Source organism: Athene noctua, chromosome 15 (assembly GCF_965140245.1).
Source record: "Athene noctua chromosome 15, bAthNoc1.hap1.1, whole genome shotgun sequence".
Taxonomy (NCBI): Eukaryota; Metazoa; Chordata; class Aves; order Strigiformes; family Strigidae; genus Athene; species Athene noctua.
This window is the reverse complement of record NC_134051.1, coordinates 1,649,240-1,666,557: the sequence shown is the minus strand read 5'-3', so window position 1 is coordinate 1,666,557 and position 17,318 is coordinate 1,649,240. Positions and strand designations below refer to the sequence as shown.

Here is a 17,318-nt window from a genome sequence, read left to right as displayed (position 1 = left end):
CTGAACAAACCAGGAAGGAGCAAAGCAAATGAGACACAACATGCTGTCAAATGCATACAATAAAGAAATGCTTTTCCTAATTTACTGTACAATTAGATCAGCTTTTAGTTGCAACTACAACTGGTATAAAGTTTCCAGGTAGTTATCAGCATGGATATAGCCATAAACTTCACTAAGGCCAAACAGTACAGAGAAAATAAAATAGGATCAGAAGTGATAAATCAGAGGCAAATTTCAGACAGTTCAGAAGTTTTGTTTGTTTAGAAAAGCAAAAATGCATGTCTGAATATTTTACTGAATTTCTTACACCTGCATGTCCACGCTGAATGCGGTTCAAGCACAGCCTCCTCTCATGTTCTGCTCTGACACGTCCCAGTACCCCAGAATGGGAAGCCAAAAGGAACACAGGAACAGCGCAGTCATTTCTGAACTGGGAAGGCCTCACCTAAACTCCAGCACTAGAGCCTACTGAGTGTAAGTCTATGCTTCACCACTTAATGCAGAAATGCTGACCTATATCAGCAAAACATTTGACCTTCCTAATTTTTGAAAAATTAGAATTGGTTTCTCTTTCATTTCAGCCACTGCCTGTATCTGGAACTGGGAAAAGCACGAAACCCCCCGTTAAAGAGCATTAAGGTTGTGTTAGATATTGTCACCTGGCTTTGATCAACAAGGACAGGGAGTTCTGTCATTAGTAAAAGATGTCAAATCTTGTGCACATGGGCATGGCTGTGCTTCACTAGGCATAAGGAAAAGAAATGTATTTTCCAAAATCTGTAGCATGCCAGAAGAAGTTGCCAATAGCTGTTTCACTTGGAACAGAGGAACACACGCCAGTGCTGCGCTTTGTCAAACTGACTAACAGTAAGTTTCTGAGAGGAAATCAAAATGTTCATTTTTCAGAGCCTTGGCAGCTTGCAATTCCCTCAGTGCAAGAAGATGAGAGTTCATGGGCTTGAACAGATGAACGGATGGGAAATCTTATTTAGACTACAGGGAGTGTAAACCTTTGAAAGGAAATAAACCAAATAGTGTATTTTAAAGTACAAAAATTACAAGATAACAGAGACACAAAGCAGGACTTAAAAGACGCTACTCATCCTCTTTTGGCTGTATTATGCTTTCCTGAGTGGCGATGGCTCCTGCCAACTTCAAACCTTGGTGGGAGCTGCTGCCCCAGGGATTCCTCCTTGGCAGCTCTCGCCCTGCTCACAGCCTGCCCGTGGGCCGCTCTGGCACCCGTGCCAGCTCTATGCCATGGATCACCCAGATGTACCTCTGCTCTGAGGAGCTAGAGCTCTGCCATTCCTCCTGTTTTGCCTCCACTCCAAACCATTTGCAAAATTAACCTGAGAGGCTCCAGCAATGGGGTACCGCTTGGATGCCACAAATACAGAGGAAGAATCATCTCCAGGTGATGTGCTCTGCATTTAGCTTTACTCTGGCAAGCACTGCCTCCCCAACAGTCCCAGCTGGGCAGATGGTGAGCACTCACCAGAATTCAGCACTGTGGTCAAACCAGGCCAAAGGCCCCGAATTTGGAATTGCTCACAGCAGAGCAGTGCTTGCACGGGCTAACTCAGCACAGAGACCAAAGCAAGAGATGGGCTAAGAGCAGCTCGCCAGCACAAATGCCTGAGAAATGGGAAAACAGCCTCCGTCTAAGCATCCCTTCTCCTGCCTCTGCCTTCCAGAAGCACTTGAAGGAATGATTCATCTAAGGAACCTGGCCCTGCTCTGCACAGAGGAGTTCCCAATCTCCCACTGCTTTGGGGGAAGCCCACAGTCAAACCTTCTCCCCTGGTCCATGGGGAGCTGCAGCAGAGGCTGCTTCTCTCCAGCAGACATGTTCCTCACGAGAAGGACGCTGTTCTGATAAGGTATGATGTCAATTTTCCTGCTGCAGCAAAATATTAGAAAACTGTTTCTACTTTGAGAGACCATTCACTTCAGCACCACACTCCACATACTGCTACTAAGGTATGCCAATATTTCTGACATAGCAATGTACCATTTGCTTGCAAAGACCATCATCTTCATATGCGTATATGATATACTTATTAAGGTATCTGTATTTATTATTTTAATATATCGTTTATTATAGCTTATTTAAAAACTAGAAAGGTACCAGAATAACACCACCCTGTGAAATACAAAAGATCTGAAGTACTTTACAAAAATAAACTACCAGACAAGACATAGAAGGTCTCACTGTTAATGGAGGCACAAAGTACAGGAGCTGCTGAGCACCACAGAGCACTGTGGCCAAGCCTGGGCTGGGCAGCGGGACCTGGGCCGGGGCCACGACACTGGGCTGACCCACCACAGATCCTGCAGAAAGACCAGGGGACCTTTAGCCAGAATCTCAGTTTTACCTTCACCCTGAAAAGACACCTCCAGTCTCTCCACACCATGGCTGAGCAGGAAAACAGACACATTTTATAACCCCAAATTCTTTTTTACAGATTTCCTTGCAAAACTATTCAGCTCGAGGCACCCATCAGTCTTGGTGGCAGAAGTGGGCAGGCCTGCCAGCAAGGGATGGGTTTAGAGACAAGAACAATCCTAGAAGCATCAGCAAGACACTTCCATTATTTCTCTGTGCTCAAGAAGACCAGCCTCATCCTCAGAATGGCACAACCTTCCGCACCAGAGCAAGAGTCCTGCCCATCGGTTTTGCTGCCCCTCAGGAATGGGGGCAAATTAATGCAGGTCTGGATAAGGAACAAGAAACAGGAGGTACAGCAGAACAGGCTCGCTTAAATCCCAGGCAAAGCCGCGGTTTACTTCTCAGCAGTTGTTAGTGTAGGGTGAAGGACAAATCTGTCCTTGCATCCCTAAAAGGCAGCAGCACTTCTTCCCAGTCCTGGCCCTGCTGTCACATATAAAATGCCAAGTAATGATTTACCCTGCCCCCAGCTCATGCTCTGGGAATTTCCTGTTCTTCCCCTCCTCCTCCTCCTTCTCTCCCCCCTGGAAAGCTGCTCTCATCTGTACTTAATCAGCCAAAGCTGGAAACCTAATGAAGACCAGCCGCAGAACGGTGCGAGCAGAGCCATGGGAGAACGCTCCCCAGGCGCTGCGGGGGCAACGCCTCCCCAGGCAACACAGAAATAAATCATCTGCACCCCAAACTGCCCAGGCCTCAGGCCACATCAGTAGTGCTGTGCATTTGGAAAGCAAACTCTGACACTTCTTAAGACTGGACACAAGTTTTACCACATATTTGATGAAAGACTTTTTGTGCCTTTATAGCTAATATTTTGCATCTGTTTTTCTATGAAACCATGCTTATAGCATCTAACAGTCTGATTTTACAGACCCTGATGTTCGTATACATTTTTCATTGTCCATTTTGCATGAAAGTTTGAAGAAAAAAATCCAGTAAATGAAGTATTATTTAGAAGTGCTGGAGATTTATATGTCTGAAGCATCTCACTACAAAATCCCTCTCTCTCCGTTTAACGGGGTATATTTGGAAAATGAACATATGTTCTGTCTCTTGCCTCTAAATATCCTAATCAGGAGAAAAAAAGAATCTCTTCCCAACTTGGGCCCCACTTTGCTGAACAGGACCCTGAGCACTCTGCTTTAAAAGATCACTGTATAATGCTGAGGGAAATACTAATATAATATCTAGAACACTAATAAAAGATGTAATATCTATAACACTATGTTATATATAACAATATATTATTACTTCCCTGTAACATTATATTATAGAAAGTTAATATATTTTTTTTTATATTTTTATATAATTTTTCCTTTCTTTTTTCCTTTCCTTTTTGTCCCTAATGCATACATCTGCCTGGAGTGGGTGGGTGTCCCCTTGTGCCTCGGGCACAACCTGGGCTGTCAAAAATGGAAATAAATCCAGCAAGCAGGAGAGCTTTTGCTGACCCAACAGTGGGGACAAGGAAGTTTCACTTCCCTGTCAAGAAATTCAAAGCAGATTCTCAGCAGCTTGGCCAGCCGGGCCCGCTGTGGATGTACCGTCCTGGTGCACAGCGTTTGCTGCGAGACCTACCCTGATGTGGATGTGTCTGGGATGGCCTTGACAAAGGCTGCCGGGCACTGGGCACCACCCTTCCCCAGCCCCCATCTGCTGCCTACGTGCTGCTCAGGGGTGTTTTCTATGCAAAGGAATTTTCTATGTAAAGGAAAAGGATGGGACAAAGCAGGTGTACTTCCTAAAGGAAAATTAACATCTATTACTATTTTTCAAATGTTAATCCTTTGCCTGGATTTCAGTAACTTAAAGTTGCACCTTCCAACCCCTGAGAAAACATCTTATAATAATGTAGTCTGGCTGAAATGTATAACAGCAGGTGATTCTAACCAAATAATTCATTTATGATCAGCTCTACATATATGTGATTTAACAGACCAGTCATAGGATAAAAGCATCCTGCTGTGGACCATAATGGCTACCAGAGGGTTTGGACATGGTCAAACAAGACAAACTACATGACACCTAAGGTTAGTAGGGATGAAAAGCTGATCATTTAGAAGTGCTATGTAAAGTTTTAAACACATCTACAAAAATGGATACTGATCTTGTCTTCAAACCACTGCAAAATAAACAGTTAAAATGTCAAAATTGGTGGCTTACAGTTTGTTCTCTTGTAACCCAGAAAAAACTCAGGACTTGAAAAAATGAAGTTTTCTCTGATGTAGCTAAATTACATTATTAGCTTTTAAAATGCAGTTATTGGATTCTAGTTATACCTGTTCAGAGGGACTAAAAGATAAGGAACTAAATAATATATGAAAAGTTGTAACAATTCAATAAGATCCTTGATAGCATCATTCATATTAAATGAGGGTTTTTCTGAGAAATCTGTCAGGCATTTCTCATGTATGATCAAAACCTTGAAACCTGTCTAGATTATTCCTAAAAACTCTTCCCTGGCAGAAACAGAGTATTTGATAAAGCAACAAAAGCTTTACAGAACAGTATTTATAATATCATATTAAATCCACAGCTTTGTCTATTCCAAACTTATCCTGATAAAATCAACACCAAGCTGTTCAGTATGAATTGTATCAGACAAAACCCTTGTGTCCTAAGGAATGCAGTAAGTTCTGCAACTGAAGATACTGCTGCACATTGATTAGCAGAGAAGTGTTCATTAAGGTGATTTTTTTTTTTTTTTTTTAAGGATCAGAAGGATTGCTGGACTGTTTTGTACTGGAAGCACAAGATTTCTGAGTGAAGATAGAGAATGTCACTGATTCTGAATGTGCCAACAAGAACCATTTGATTAAAACTGTAACAAAAATGAATAACTGAGCCATTTTGGTATGAGCCTTTTGGTAGGAAAGTTTACCAGATCTTTGAAAATCTCATTTAATTTTAACTTAGTGTGATCTACTCATTTGGGGAACTCCCCAATTTTACATCTTTAGGTATTTTTATTAGTTGAAGAGAATGCTAAAAAGCCATTTGCCTATTAAAAAAAAATAGAAAAATATTATGCCCTGCATAAAAAACTGTAAACAGAATTTATTAGGTAGTAAATGGACAAATTCAGTATGGAAGCAACTATTTATCTGATATAATCTAGATTATTAAGCTTCTGAAAGTAAAATTACTTCCACATAACTGATTTCTCACCCAGAAAGACCCAAAATGCTTTTTAAGCTGCTATGCAAACTGTAGGGAGTAATTTATCCTACCACTGAGCAGCATGGAAGAAACAATTAGCAAACAACTACTTCCAGACAAGAACAACCACCAGAAATTTTGCCATGGGAAAAAAAAAATCATGTGCTTGCTGAATTACTGCAGCCAACAGCAGTTACTACTGCCTTGCGCTGCTCCTCGGACACTCCACACTGTTGTATTATCTGGGTGAGCCGAGGGCTGCAGCGCTGCTGCCCTTTCTGGCAGTCCCCATCAACAGAGAGACCACATGGTCTTAAAATTATGCAGCCTTTTTGGAAATGACCACCATAGCTAGAGGGATGAAGCATCTGATCAAAAGCCAACTTTTGACCCCAGTCCCAGCGCCACCTCCTGCGTTTTCTGTGGCAGTGAAGGGATCCACTCGACTCATCCCGCATCTGTTCCCAGCTGCAACTCACTACACAGCCACCCACTCGTCTGCAGCCACGAGAAGAGACAGTCTGGGAGAGAGAAAGATTTTCTTTCTCTGGGAAAGTTGCCTTAAATGCAAACTTTGACTTGCATGGATTTGCCTATGAAACATGAAGAATTTCTCAAGTATCATATATCTCAAACCACAAACTAATGCCATATGATGTTTAGATCACCTGGTCCCTTTGATGCTCAAATACAAATATGATTTAGGAAGAAATTTTTTTAATGTTGCTGGCATTCAAAAAAGAGGTTGAATATTCTCACACCAAATAATTGGAGTGGAAAGAGGAAGAGACGTGATTAAGTCTTAAATTATTACACTGATTTGTTCAGCCCGTAAAATACAATTGCTTTTTTTTAACATGTAACATGCAAAGAAAGTTTGTGTCCTTCTGAAAATACATGCTCAAACTTCAACGAATCACAAAAATCAAAGACAGGAGGGGGCAGAAGCAGGTGTGCAATTGGGTAGAAGAGATTTTCCCTAAAGATAAATCTCTCCTGGCATTATCTGTATATGAACATCAACTGTCTTGCTGCTGAATCACAGGCTTAAAATAATGACAAATAATCCATGGTTATAAAGCACAAAAATATAGTCGTTGCTGTTAGGAATTTTCTTTGAAGAATGGCAGACACCAGTGTGTTATTTATACGGAAACTTCTAAAACCAGAGCTGTATAGGAACATGACCAATCACAGGAGAAAAAGAAAAAAGAAACCCAAGATGCTGTAGTGCTGTCAAAGTATGAAGATTCTCAAAGTACCTAAAGTTTAATCCATTTAAGGATTAAAAATGAACCAAGCGCACAGAGGAGGGGTGAATTCACAGCCAGATTTGTACATTCAATTCCGATAGCTGAAAACTAATTATAGGGGCTTATGAACTTTACTGAAATATTTTCCACTCCTCTCTGCAACAAATCTTAGAAAATAAAAAGTTGCCTTTCAAAAACTTTCCAACCAGTTTGTCTATGCGTATCGGGGCCAAATAGCTTAGCTGGTAAAACAGAGATGCTATAAAATTAAATCAGTTTCTAATTTAATTTTATTAATTGCACCGATGTGAACTCTTGTCTCAACACCCCGGGTGCCGCTGCTGGGGTGCAGATGACCTGGTGAGGCGGGTGCTGTGCCCAGACTTCTTACTGCTCCCTCTCCAGGCTGTTGACAGGAACGCCACACCTGCATTTCACAATATACTATTGAATACTACACCTGGTAGAGGATTTTTTCAGCCCGAAGAACAGGCTCAGCCCACGGCAGGGCACAGCCACGGGCAGTAATGGCCTGCGGGGCAGCGGAGGGCGGTGGCGCCGCGGGGCCGGAGCCCCAGGGCTTTGCCGCCCTTGGCCCGGCCGGGCACAGGCCCAGCGGTGGCACCGACGGGAACAGGCAGCAGCCAGCACCCACTTGGGATCCAGTCTCTGCAAGACCCGTCTGGAAACATCTGTGCTGACAGTTTGAAACATCCTCGTAACTCTTTTTTTTCATCTGTTTATTAGAGCAGCTTTCCTTTCAACTTTTGCAGTACCAGTGCTGCAATGCAGCGATTTTCAGCTTCATTCACATTGTACCACTTGCAACTGCCTTTTCAGACGCCTCAAATGCATTTATCGGGTTGAGAATCTCAAGACTTTCTGTTTATCTGCCATGCTCGCTTCCAGGCTTGCAGAGAGGAAGGGGAACGCCAGTGGACCCCCCCCACACCCCCCCACCATCATGCTGTTCAACAGATAACCCCATTATTGTTTTGCTTTCAGTAAAAAGCATTTTAAAATCCCTCTCCGCAGTCTGTGTCTGCAGATCTATGTTCCAAGGGTTGAGGCTGGGGATTTCTTTCTTCCCTTTTCCAGAGGGCTCCGATTTGCTCCCCGGGCTCCTCTGCAACGTGCAGCCCCGTCCTCCCAGCCATGCTTTGTGCTGCCGGGAGGACAGGAGGGGAGAGGCGGGGAGGGGGGCTCTCCGAGGGGAGGAGGTACAACTTTAGAAGTCTCCATAGTCCTTTCCTTTCAGGAAACACATCCTGTTAATGTTTGACTGCCGTGGCACTGGCTCTGTTTGTTGCAGTCGACTACGCCCTGAGGCTCACCAAAACCAGCCACAAAAACAGCCATTTCCTCTTCGTGGAGAGGTGGGGGGGCCTTTTCCTCACAGCAGTGGCTGTTCTCCGGTCCCTGCACTCGCAGCTCGGATCTTCAGAGAAGGACACGGCTGAGCAAACTCCCCGAGATACTCCAGACTTGCAGAGCTCCTCGGGGATGACAGCATTCACCTCCAGTTTGGCTTAGTTTTGAGAGGATGACAATTGTCACGGTTTGTGGGATATTCTGAAGTTTGCACTTGAATAAAAGGTTTTTGGAGCAGCGCTGGTTGACTCGGAGGACTTGGCCCTACTGCTGAGCATCCCCGCCTGTGCCCCGGCACCAGCTCAGGCTCCCAAGCATCGAGTCTGGATTCTTTCTGGATTCGCCTCGTCTCACAAGGAATGGACCTCCCTGTCGTTCAGTTCATCACAGGACTGGCATTACTTATCAAAGTGCAAGAAGGTGGATAAGCCAAAGCTGGGAAGGACCTAAAAACCTTCTTTGTGTTCTTATTTTATGGAATTCTCCTACCTACCTCGCAAATTTCTCTTTTCCTTGATCAGAAACACCTCTGGAGTTGACTTTGAGAATGAACGGTGATGTCCTTTAGCCCTTTGTAACAGCCTAGCAAAGCCACCTCTGTTTCAAGTCCAATTTCAATGTGCTGCAGCTGATTGAACCTCGTGTCTTCTGCAAACAGAGACTGGCAGCAAGCTGACAGTCAGATATGACTGTCCAGAAACTGGTAGCCACAGCTGTGTTGGTAGCCCTGGTCTCACTTATTCTTAACAACGCAGCTGCCTTTACTCCCAACTGGGTGTACCAGACCCTGGAGGACGGACGTAAGCGCAGCGTGGGGCTCTGGAAGATGTGCTGGCTGGCAGAAAAGAGCAGAGGAGGTGCAAGCACCAGTGCCAGGCATGGGCAAGGGGAGGAGCGCGAGTGTGAAGCCCTGGGCTGGGGTTCGGAGTCAGCCGGGTTCCAGGAGTCACGCAGTACTGTCAAACGTAAGTTCAATCTCTTGTCTTCTCTGCTTACACTAGGTTGCAATTGAGACCGTGTACATGGTTCCCAAGAGATTTATAGCCTAGCAGGGCATCCTGAAAGCACTGTTAACCACCTGATTCTAAACATCTCTTAACATTCATCCCCAAATAAATTAATTTGGAAAAATAATAATCATGTCCATCAGTGATGAACTAAATCCCTTCTCCTCCCACCCCAAAAGCACTAATGTACACTGTGCTGTCTGATTTAAACAGTGTACGGAATGATGTACTCTGAAAAAAACATCTGCGAAGTGTAAGTGTAAAGCTTTGAGACTGCTGCTGCTCGCTTCTCCCTGTTGGGCTCCTGCTATAAGCATATCCTTTCCTGCTCAATACATTAAACCCCAACCACAATTGCTCTGAATACCATAAAATCAAAAAAAATCCAAAAGAAAGTATTTCAGATGCCGTGCTAAGTTATTTCTCCCTTCTCTTTACTTTCGTTGGAAGTGCCAGGAACAGAAAAGACAAACAGTTTTGGTAAAAGCATGTAAAATTGAGATAGGCCTTAATGTATGCAACTGTTATTCTTGGTGAAAAAACACAATTAGTATACTACTTGGGGAACATAAAATCATTAAGCATGGTGTATTTCTTATTTTGTGAATTCACAGACACATGGGATTTGAAGAATGCATATAGCTTAAACTGAGCGAGTTAAATTGCTTTTTGTAAGATGAGATCTGTAAGCCAACATTAAGAATTGTAAAGATGAGTAATAAGAAAGTACACCTTACTTATCACATTCATAATATTAACAGTGCAACCCTGCTCTCACTAAGGAACTAGAGCAGAGCTGTGCCTGGGCTACCCGCAGTCGTCTCGGACACCATGGCTGTGGCACAACTGACCCTGGTGCAAGGGGTTTGCTCCATGGAAAGTCTCAGCTTCCACCAGAGGCTCCTACACAGGCACCCAAGCAAGCTGGGAAGGGGCCAGGGCTGTGAGCAACAGTGCCCGGGGTCCTTTGTTCAGCCAAACCAGTGCTTTAACTGCACCCTTCAAGGAACTGAATTTAACAGAACAAATGTCTATAAAGTTCATGCCTTGACAGACACCGGGATTCTCCGGAGATTTTAACAGTGCTCATCAGCAGCTCTGGGGCCTCTGAAGGACACCAGCATTAGTAACATGTGATTTCAGACAAATTTTTTTTCATGATTTGAAATGTGGAGAAGAAGCAAAACGCTCTGCTCCTCCTCAGAGTCTCTTATATCCCTCTGGAGATGAAAACAAAGAAATATGAGAGGAATTTCTTTTTAAAAAATGCTTTAACATAGACCCATTTCATATCATGTTTTCCAACAGAACTGTGCAGTAACATCTTTTGCACATTCACTAATATTAAACCTGCATAAATCACAACCAGAAAACTTCTAAACTGTTATAAAGCCCTAAACCTAACTTTCAGGGCTTTTTAACTGAAAGAACTTTTGTAATGACAAATAATTATAAAAAGGATTAGATCGGTGAAAAAGTTCCTTGATGTGTATCTGCAACTTCTTCACTGGAATCGCTGCCCCAATTAATATTTATAAGCCATGTTCTAACTTGAAAAACATGCATACCAGTCATGAATTTTAAAAGAACATGCTCTATATTCAACAGCTAGAATGAGCTCCTGCATATTGAATTTGGTTCCTGCAGCATTTTAAATGCACAAACTTGCTTTTCTTGCTGTGCACAGGTCAGAAGATGGGTGGTGCTATAAAGACTAGCACAGTGGTATCAGTTTCATAGCAGAATTGTATGGACAGCAGTTTCTTACATGAAATAGAAGCAAAATGTGATAGAAAAATTTAAAGTTTCAAAGTAACAATTATACCATGATCAAGTCCCAGAAGAATTCTCTAACAAACAATCTTAAAAAAATTCTAATTTAAAGGAGGACTTTGAATCCAAATGACTCAATTTGTATAGGAACAAAGCATCCCTTCACTATAATCTAGAAGCAAATAGAAAGTAAAAAGGCCAATTCTGAATCTTTATCAAGCATTTAAAAGAAAATCTCACCTCTGCAGGTATCATGACAATCTAAGTAGGAAACAAATCTGTTGCACGTATCTTAAATATGTTTCCATGGATTGTGCACATCATCAATTTGAGTCTGATTCTGCATCCATGTTTTTGTAATTTTAAATAATTTCTCTGATAAGAAATTCCATGTAATATATATGGCAATCCTTATCTGTCAGTTGTAGATAAATCACATATATGTGTGTCTGTGTATACACATAAATGTAAAAAAGAACTTTCTGAACAAAGACATTCCTTCCTTGGTAAGAGTTAACATGGAGTATTTTGGATGCCATTTGTAGAACAATAAATAAATGTGTTCTTCCAACAGCAATGCTAAAAAGGCCACAATCCTGCTCATCTAAAAAAAAATTATATATACACACACATACATATTCGGGGGACGAGTTATTTATCTCACAGTTCAACAGAAAAACTAAAACCTTTGAGAATTTGCTTTGCCATGTACTAATGAGTTCTGTACAAGGAGAATGTAAATAACAGCCAACTGAATGCACTGCTGTAAGCAGGCTCACTCACTGGCAGAGAAGCACATTTTAAAACCTCTTTTTCCCTGCCTGCTCTTTCTCCCATTGACATCATTGGCAAAGCTCCTTTTCAAGGGACACAGTTAAAGCTGGGGGGGGTGGGGAGGTCTCTCATCATGTGCACAGCTCAAGCAAAATGATTTGCAAGAAAAATTATGGAAGTAGCTCATTATGTCAGGATTTGCATGTGCTTAAACTAAAAACAAACTCTAGCAAATTGAAACAAATAATAATTGAAGTTTTGCATATTTTGAGTAAAATTCTTAGTAAATGATCTGTCAAAAGCCCTTCTGGAAACGCTAAGTCCAAATACTAAATACCTCTCTGATACAATTCCCCACTAATAGGACATCTGTGTGAATTATTTCACCATAACACAAACCACTGGAAAAAGAGGAAAAGTAAGGTGTTTTGGATTCAAACCCTACGATGTAAACACTGTATCAAGGATATTAAAGTGTCAGTAAAGGACCACTGGTATAAATACCAAGTGATGTAAGAGACAAAGGGGGATGACACATGCTGCAGCAAAGACACAGCATGAGAAAAAAAGAATAGAAATAGGAAAAAAAAAATAATCCAGGGACAGGAGTAAATGATAGTAAAAATATTATACAGAAACAAAGAGTCTCAATGTGAACTATTTCAACAAGGCACAACACAAGAAATATGAATGACTTAGTCCTAGGGGAAAGCACCTCAACTCTGTTCTTCAAGCTCAAGCCTCGCAGCTCTTGGAAGGAGGAGCTCTCAGGCCCTTCCATTTGACTTTATCCACTTCTTTCTTTCTCTTCTTCTCGCTGTGCAGTCCTGCACCCTTCACTCAGCAATCTGTGATGCTAAAAAGCTTCTGTGAGGCAGTTCAAATGACTAACAGCAAGAAAATACCCAGGTTTGGAGGGGAAGGTTGCAGGGGGGGATGGGGTTTTTGCCTGGTTATTTCTCTGTTGGATTAAGTGGTGGTATCGAGTCCAACAAGTGCCGCTTCTAGCACAAGCTAAGTGATGCAAGTGCGGTGAGGGGTGAGCTAGCTCTCTTTTAATGGCAACAAACTATCAGATCTGAAATCTTTGCTTATGCTGAGAATCAGAGCCCAGTTATGAGGACACCAATCAAAGTTTTTCTACCGTTGACAAATCACTAGATGATACAAACTTGAAGGCTTCACCAAGAACTCAGATGGTACATCCCCCCTTCAAAATACTTGAAGGAAACCTAGCCAGGTAGCCTAACTCTCCTGTCATCTGAGTGACAGCAAAGAAATTTGCCAAAGTTTATGGAGATGCAGTTTCAGAGCTGTTGAAAAATTTCAGAATATTATGCTTTTGTCTGCATCTCTTAACCCGTCAAAAAAAGACCACATGTAGTAGAAGCATACACATAGTAAGATCTTGGCTAAGACAGTGTGTCTTGAGTACTCAGAACTCAGCTTTGTGCCCACTTAGTGCATGAGCAGACACAGCAAACGGAGCGGTGCAGCATCACACAGGGACACACGAGCTGCTTTGAGTAGTGAGAATACATAGCTACACCACCAGTGATGCCCCTTCTCAGAGCTAACCAGACCTACCCAAAGCCACCATTACCTACATCCTGGCCCAGCACCAGGCCAGCAGTACCGTGTTGCACTGTGTGAACACACCAGATTACTTAGAATCAGCTAGATATTTTTAACCACGCTGCGCAATACAAATATGCCCTTAAGGCCTACTGTGCTAGGAGGCTATCTCTGGGTGGACAGATGGAGCTGATTTATTCATTAGCCAAGGTCACAGTCTGTCCCTTTGTGTCAAAAGAACGTTACAAACAATGTGGAGACACAGGAATAGGGAGGGGTTTAAAAAGATAGAAAAACCTTGCTTGGTTCTTCAGGGCTCCAGAGGACATAATGGAAATCTCAACAGTGGGAAGCGTGAATCAACTACAGATGCCCAGAGTAAGATAGTTCTCATTAATTGTAGTTCTTACAAGGAAGCAAAACCAGTGCCAGGGAGAGGCATGATATCATGACCAACTACGTGACTGCCATAGGGACCTGTCCAGCCTACACGTATGATTTATGCAAACACACGTATACTCTGAAATACGGTGGCTAAGGCAGGATGTGGCTCAGTGTGGGAACAAGGAGCTGACTTTTGCTTGCAGAGGTAACAGCTCACCAAAGGGCCAGTGTCCGCTCTATTTCCACAAATTTCCAGTGTCCACAAATTTCTCTGAAATTTGGCTGGATGGAAGCCAGGCTGAGTCAAGCAGCTGAGCATGTTGTAGACATTTTTTCAAAATATACAGATGAAGAAAGGAGGCCCACTGCATTTGGAGAAGACAGGAACTACCATCAGATTTTAAACCTTATTATGTACATGGTTGCCTGGTAAACTGCTCAGGCTGTTACACAGAGATGGAGGCAGTGCAGACAGCTCAGGGCTTGTGATTCCCCCTCCTAACATCTGCAATACGATCGATATTTAAGTGAGTTAAATTACTAATTACAATATTTAAGTAAGTGAAATAACTAATGCTCATTTTAACATGGATTCTACTATACTGTGTACTTATTTTGGAAAAGTTCAAAACTTCTGGGGATTCAGGATAGAAAAATGAACCTAATGTATGTTTTAATTACGGTTCCTTCAAAGGCATTGCACAGAAACGTTATCAGAGAAATTAATGTTTTATTACTCTATCAAGACTTTGAATTCAGTTAAAGCATTAAGAGTGAAAATGGCTATGGAGCTTTTGAAAATTTCAGATTAAATGCATTTACAGCCACCACCACAGATACCCTACTGATCCTTGTAAACAGGCAAACTACAACATGTAGACAACTAACATCTCAACAGGAACTATGTAACAGCCTTGTCTGTTAAAATTGGTCACACTGCATAGAAACGGTCTAAATGTTGAGTATGAAAGATCCCCATCATGTAACAATAAGCACTTATGTTGAAAATAGTTGATGCAGGTATGTCTTCACTCCAAAAGTAACTATTGAAGCTGTTAGAAGAACCCGTGCAACCAACCACACTCTTCTCTCCCCAAACAAGATATGTGCCTTTCAAACTAAGTATTCAAATATGAAGTTTCACACTCAGATGAGCTCCATCATAAAATTCCAAGATTCCTAAAGGGATGGAAGATTCCACCAGTTGGTCACATCAGAACATTCTTTTAATTGTGTCAAAATAGACTGGTTTCTCCTCCCTTCCTCCCCTTTTTTAAATTATTAAGTGAAAAAGCATAAATGGCATAGTTCAGAAAGCTATCCAGTAGATGAAACCAAGCAAAGTAAGTGACTCTTCTCATTTTTCAGATATCCATCCCGCAACAGAACATACTGAGGACTCCTTGTACCTGAAAGCTGTATGGCTGCTTACAGACATTTAAAAAGGAAAGAGAGAGGGAAAGACTTTCCTTTTCAGGATAAAGTCCTGTCCTTACAGTAATACATGCAAATATCATCCTTATGTGGAAAGGGTGCAAACTGATGAAGAAAAAACTAGATTCAAATCTGTTTCACTTTTAAGAAATTAGTGTGTATTCAGACAATCAAAATATATCTGTATCAAAGAGGCAGTGCTTTAATTAAATCTTCTCAGAATCTGTTCCATAGTCATGCAAAGGTGCACTTAGATACTGCCAGCATTTGAGTTTTCCACAAATTTCAACATATTTTCTAATTCATACTCCAAAAAAGAGTTCAAGAGATTGACAACATAAATACCATAAATTTAAATCAACAGAAGAAATTAAATGCCTAAAGACTTCATAAGCAGAGCACAAATTTGGGAGGTGTAGCATGATGCTGTCAATAAATAATTGCAGTGATTCTATTTATTGTCCTTATTATCTCTTAACTATTTTAACAGTCAGTGCTGCATCTCCTGTGTCTATGTTGTAAAATGAAACATGGTTGTACTTTGCTTTTTCACAGTGCTCTTGATATTCAAGTCACAGCTCCAGCTAATTTCCACGTCAGCTGCAGAGACTGTTTCTGCACACCTCATCTTTGCTGACAATGCTGACATCCAAAACAAGAGAAACACATAATTAGTTGCTGAAAGTTTAGCTAAAGTAGATTTTTTTTTTAGAATTATAAAGAAGGGTTTCTTCTAAAATGATTAGTACAGAATTCAGTTCTCCAGGTTGGAACTCAACTTCATTTACAGCAAGACCGTAAGAGTTAGCAAGACAGAAGTCAAACAGAGAGCCGCTCTGAACAGCACCACTTCTGCTTTTTTGCAGAGCGCTATTTCATGTGTTGAATGAATCAGAGCTCCCATGAAAAAATGGTATAAACCTATTTAGGTAAAAAGTGTACTATTCTTGCTTTTTCCAGTGTTTGGATGCTTGGCTTTACATTTCTGAAGTCCCTATAATGTGTTTTTTAAAAATTATTCCAAAAGGCTGAAAAAGTAGAACTCTGCTATACAAAACGATGCACTGAGCCCATCCTAAATCATGGGCAGGCTTCAAATCTTTAGGTTAAGGCACAGACATAACTGTTACTTATTTTACAAATGGCTTAGGAACTGGGGCAGGAATGAGAAGTGAGTTCACCAGAGCCACGCAGCAAGGGCTCAGAGCCTGGACAGAACAAACTCTTTGCTCTCTGCTCTTGAGTGTCTGGTACCACAGTGCAAAGACTGCAGTGTGGTGTATCCATTGCTGTGACAGCAGATGGGATGAACATGCCTAGCACTGCTGGGCTTTCCCACGATGTACTTGCCAGCTATGGTTCTGTTAAGGCAGCATATACTGAGGCTTATCAGACAGACTACCTACAGGAGTGAATATTAATAGAACAGCAGGAGATGCATCCCTTATCTCAGGATAACACCTCAGCAAAATGTCAAGTTCCAGAGGAAAACCGTGTACTCAGAATCTCTTGATTATATTAGAAAAGATCTAATTACTGACCTAGTTAGATTAAATTTTAACAGCAGAGCACAATCTCAGCCTGCAGGCACCCAGCCCAAGAAGATGAAGTCTAGTAAAGTTAGAAGCAGCTGAAAACAGGTTCTTACAAAAATCAGTGATGCAACTTACGCATAAGAAGCATTACCAATTCTATCCATAATTATTTAGAAATCTCTATTTCAGAAATGTAACCATTTATGCTCCTTTACAGAATAAAGTCCCGTATGAACATTAAGCATTTATGAAGTACATCTCAAAATGTATACTCAATAATTCACTGAATAAGTAATCAATAAATAAACCTAAGAACCATAAAAAGGAAAGAGCACCAATAAAATACAGTCTTAAAAAAATTCTTTTCATCACAAACATAGCAACCATTGAATTCCTCCTATAAAGTCTGCATTTTTATACTGACAGTGAAAAAAGGTTAACAACTGAGTAATGTTTAAAAAGCAAGTCAGTGATGAAAAGGTACTACACTCAAAGCACTAGCTGGTTGGAGTAGTTCTTAAAATCTGTACCTAAAAGGGTAGCTTTTGATTATAAGAAACCTGAAGTTAAACACAACTAAAGTAGCTAACACCAAAACAAT

At 41.5% G+C, this 17,318-nt stretch overlaps 2 protein-coding genes across 3 annotated transcripts in view; one reads left to right on the top strand and one right to left on the bottom strand.

Moving 5' to 3' along the window:
* IFT140 (intraflagellar transport 140) overlaps positions 1-17,318 on the bottom strand; it is a 91,477-nt gene that overhangs the window by 10,120 nt on the left and 64,039 nt on the right. The window lies entirely within an intron of this gene.
* The window catches only part of TMEM204 (transmembrane protein 204), a 31,516-nt gene continuing 22,378 nt past the window's right edge, over positions 8,181-17,318 (top strand). Inside the window, exon 1 of the mRNA XM_074919203.1 lies at positions 8,181-9,200. Coding sequence (XP_074775304.1) covers positions 8,921-9,200 — 280 coding nt within the window. The 5' untranslated portion in view covers positions 8,181-8,920. The remainder of the gene's footprint in view (positions 9,201-17,318) is intronic.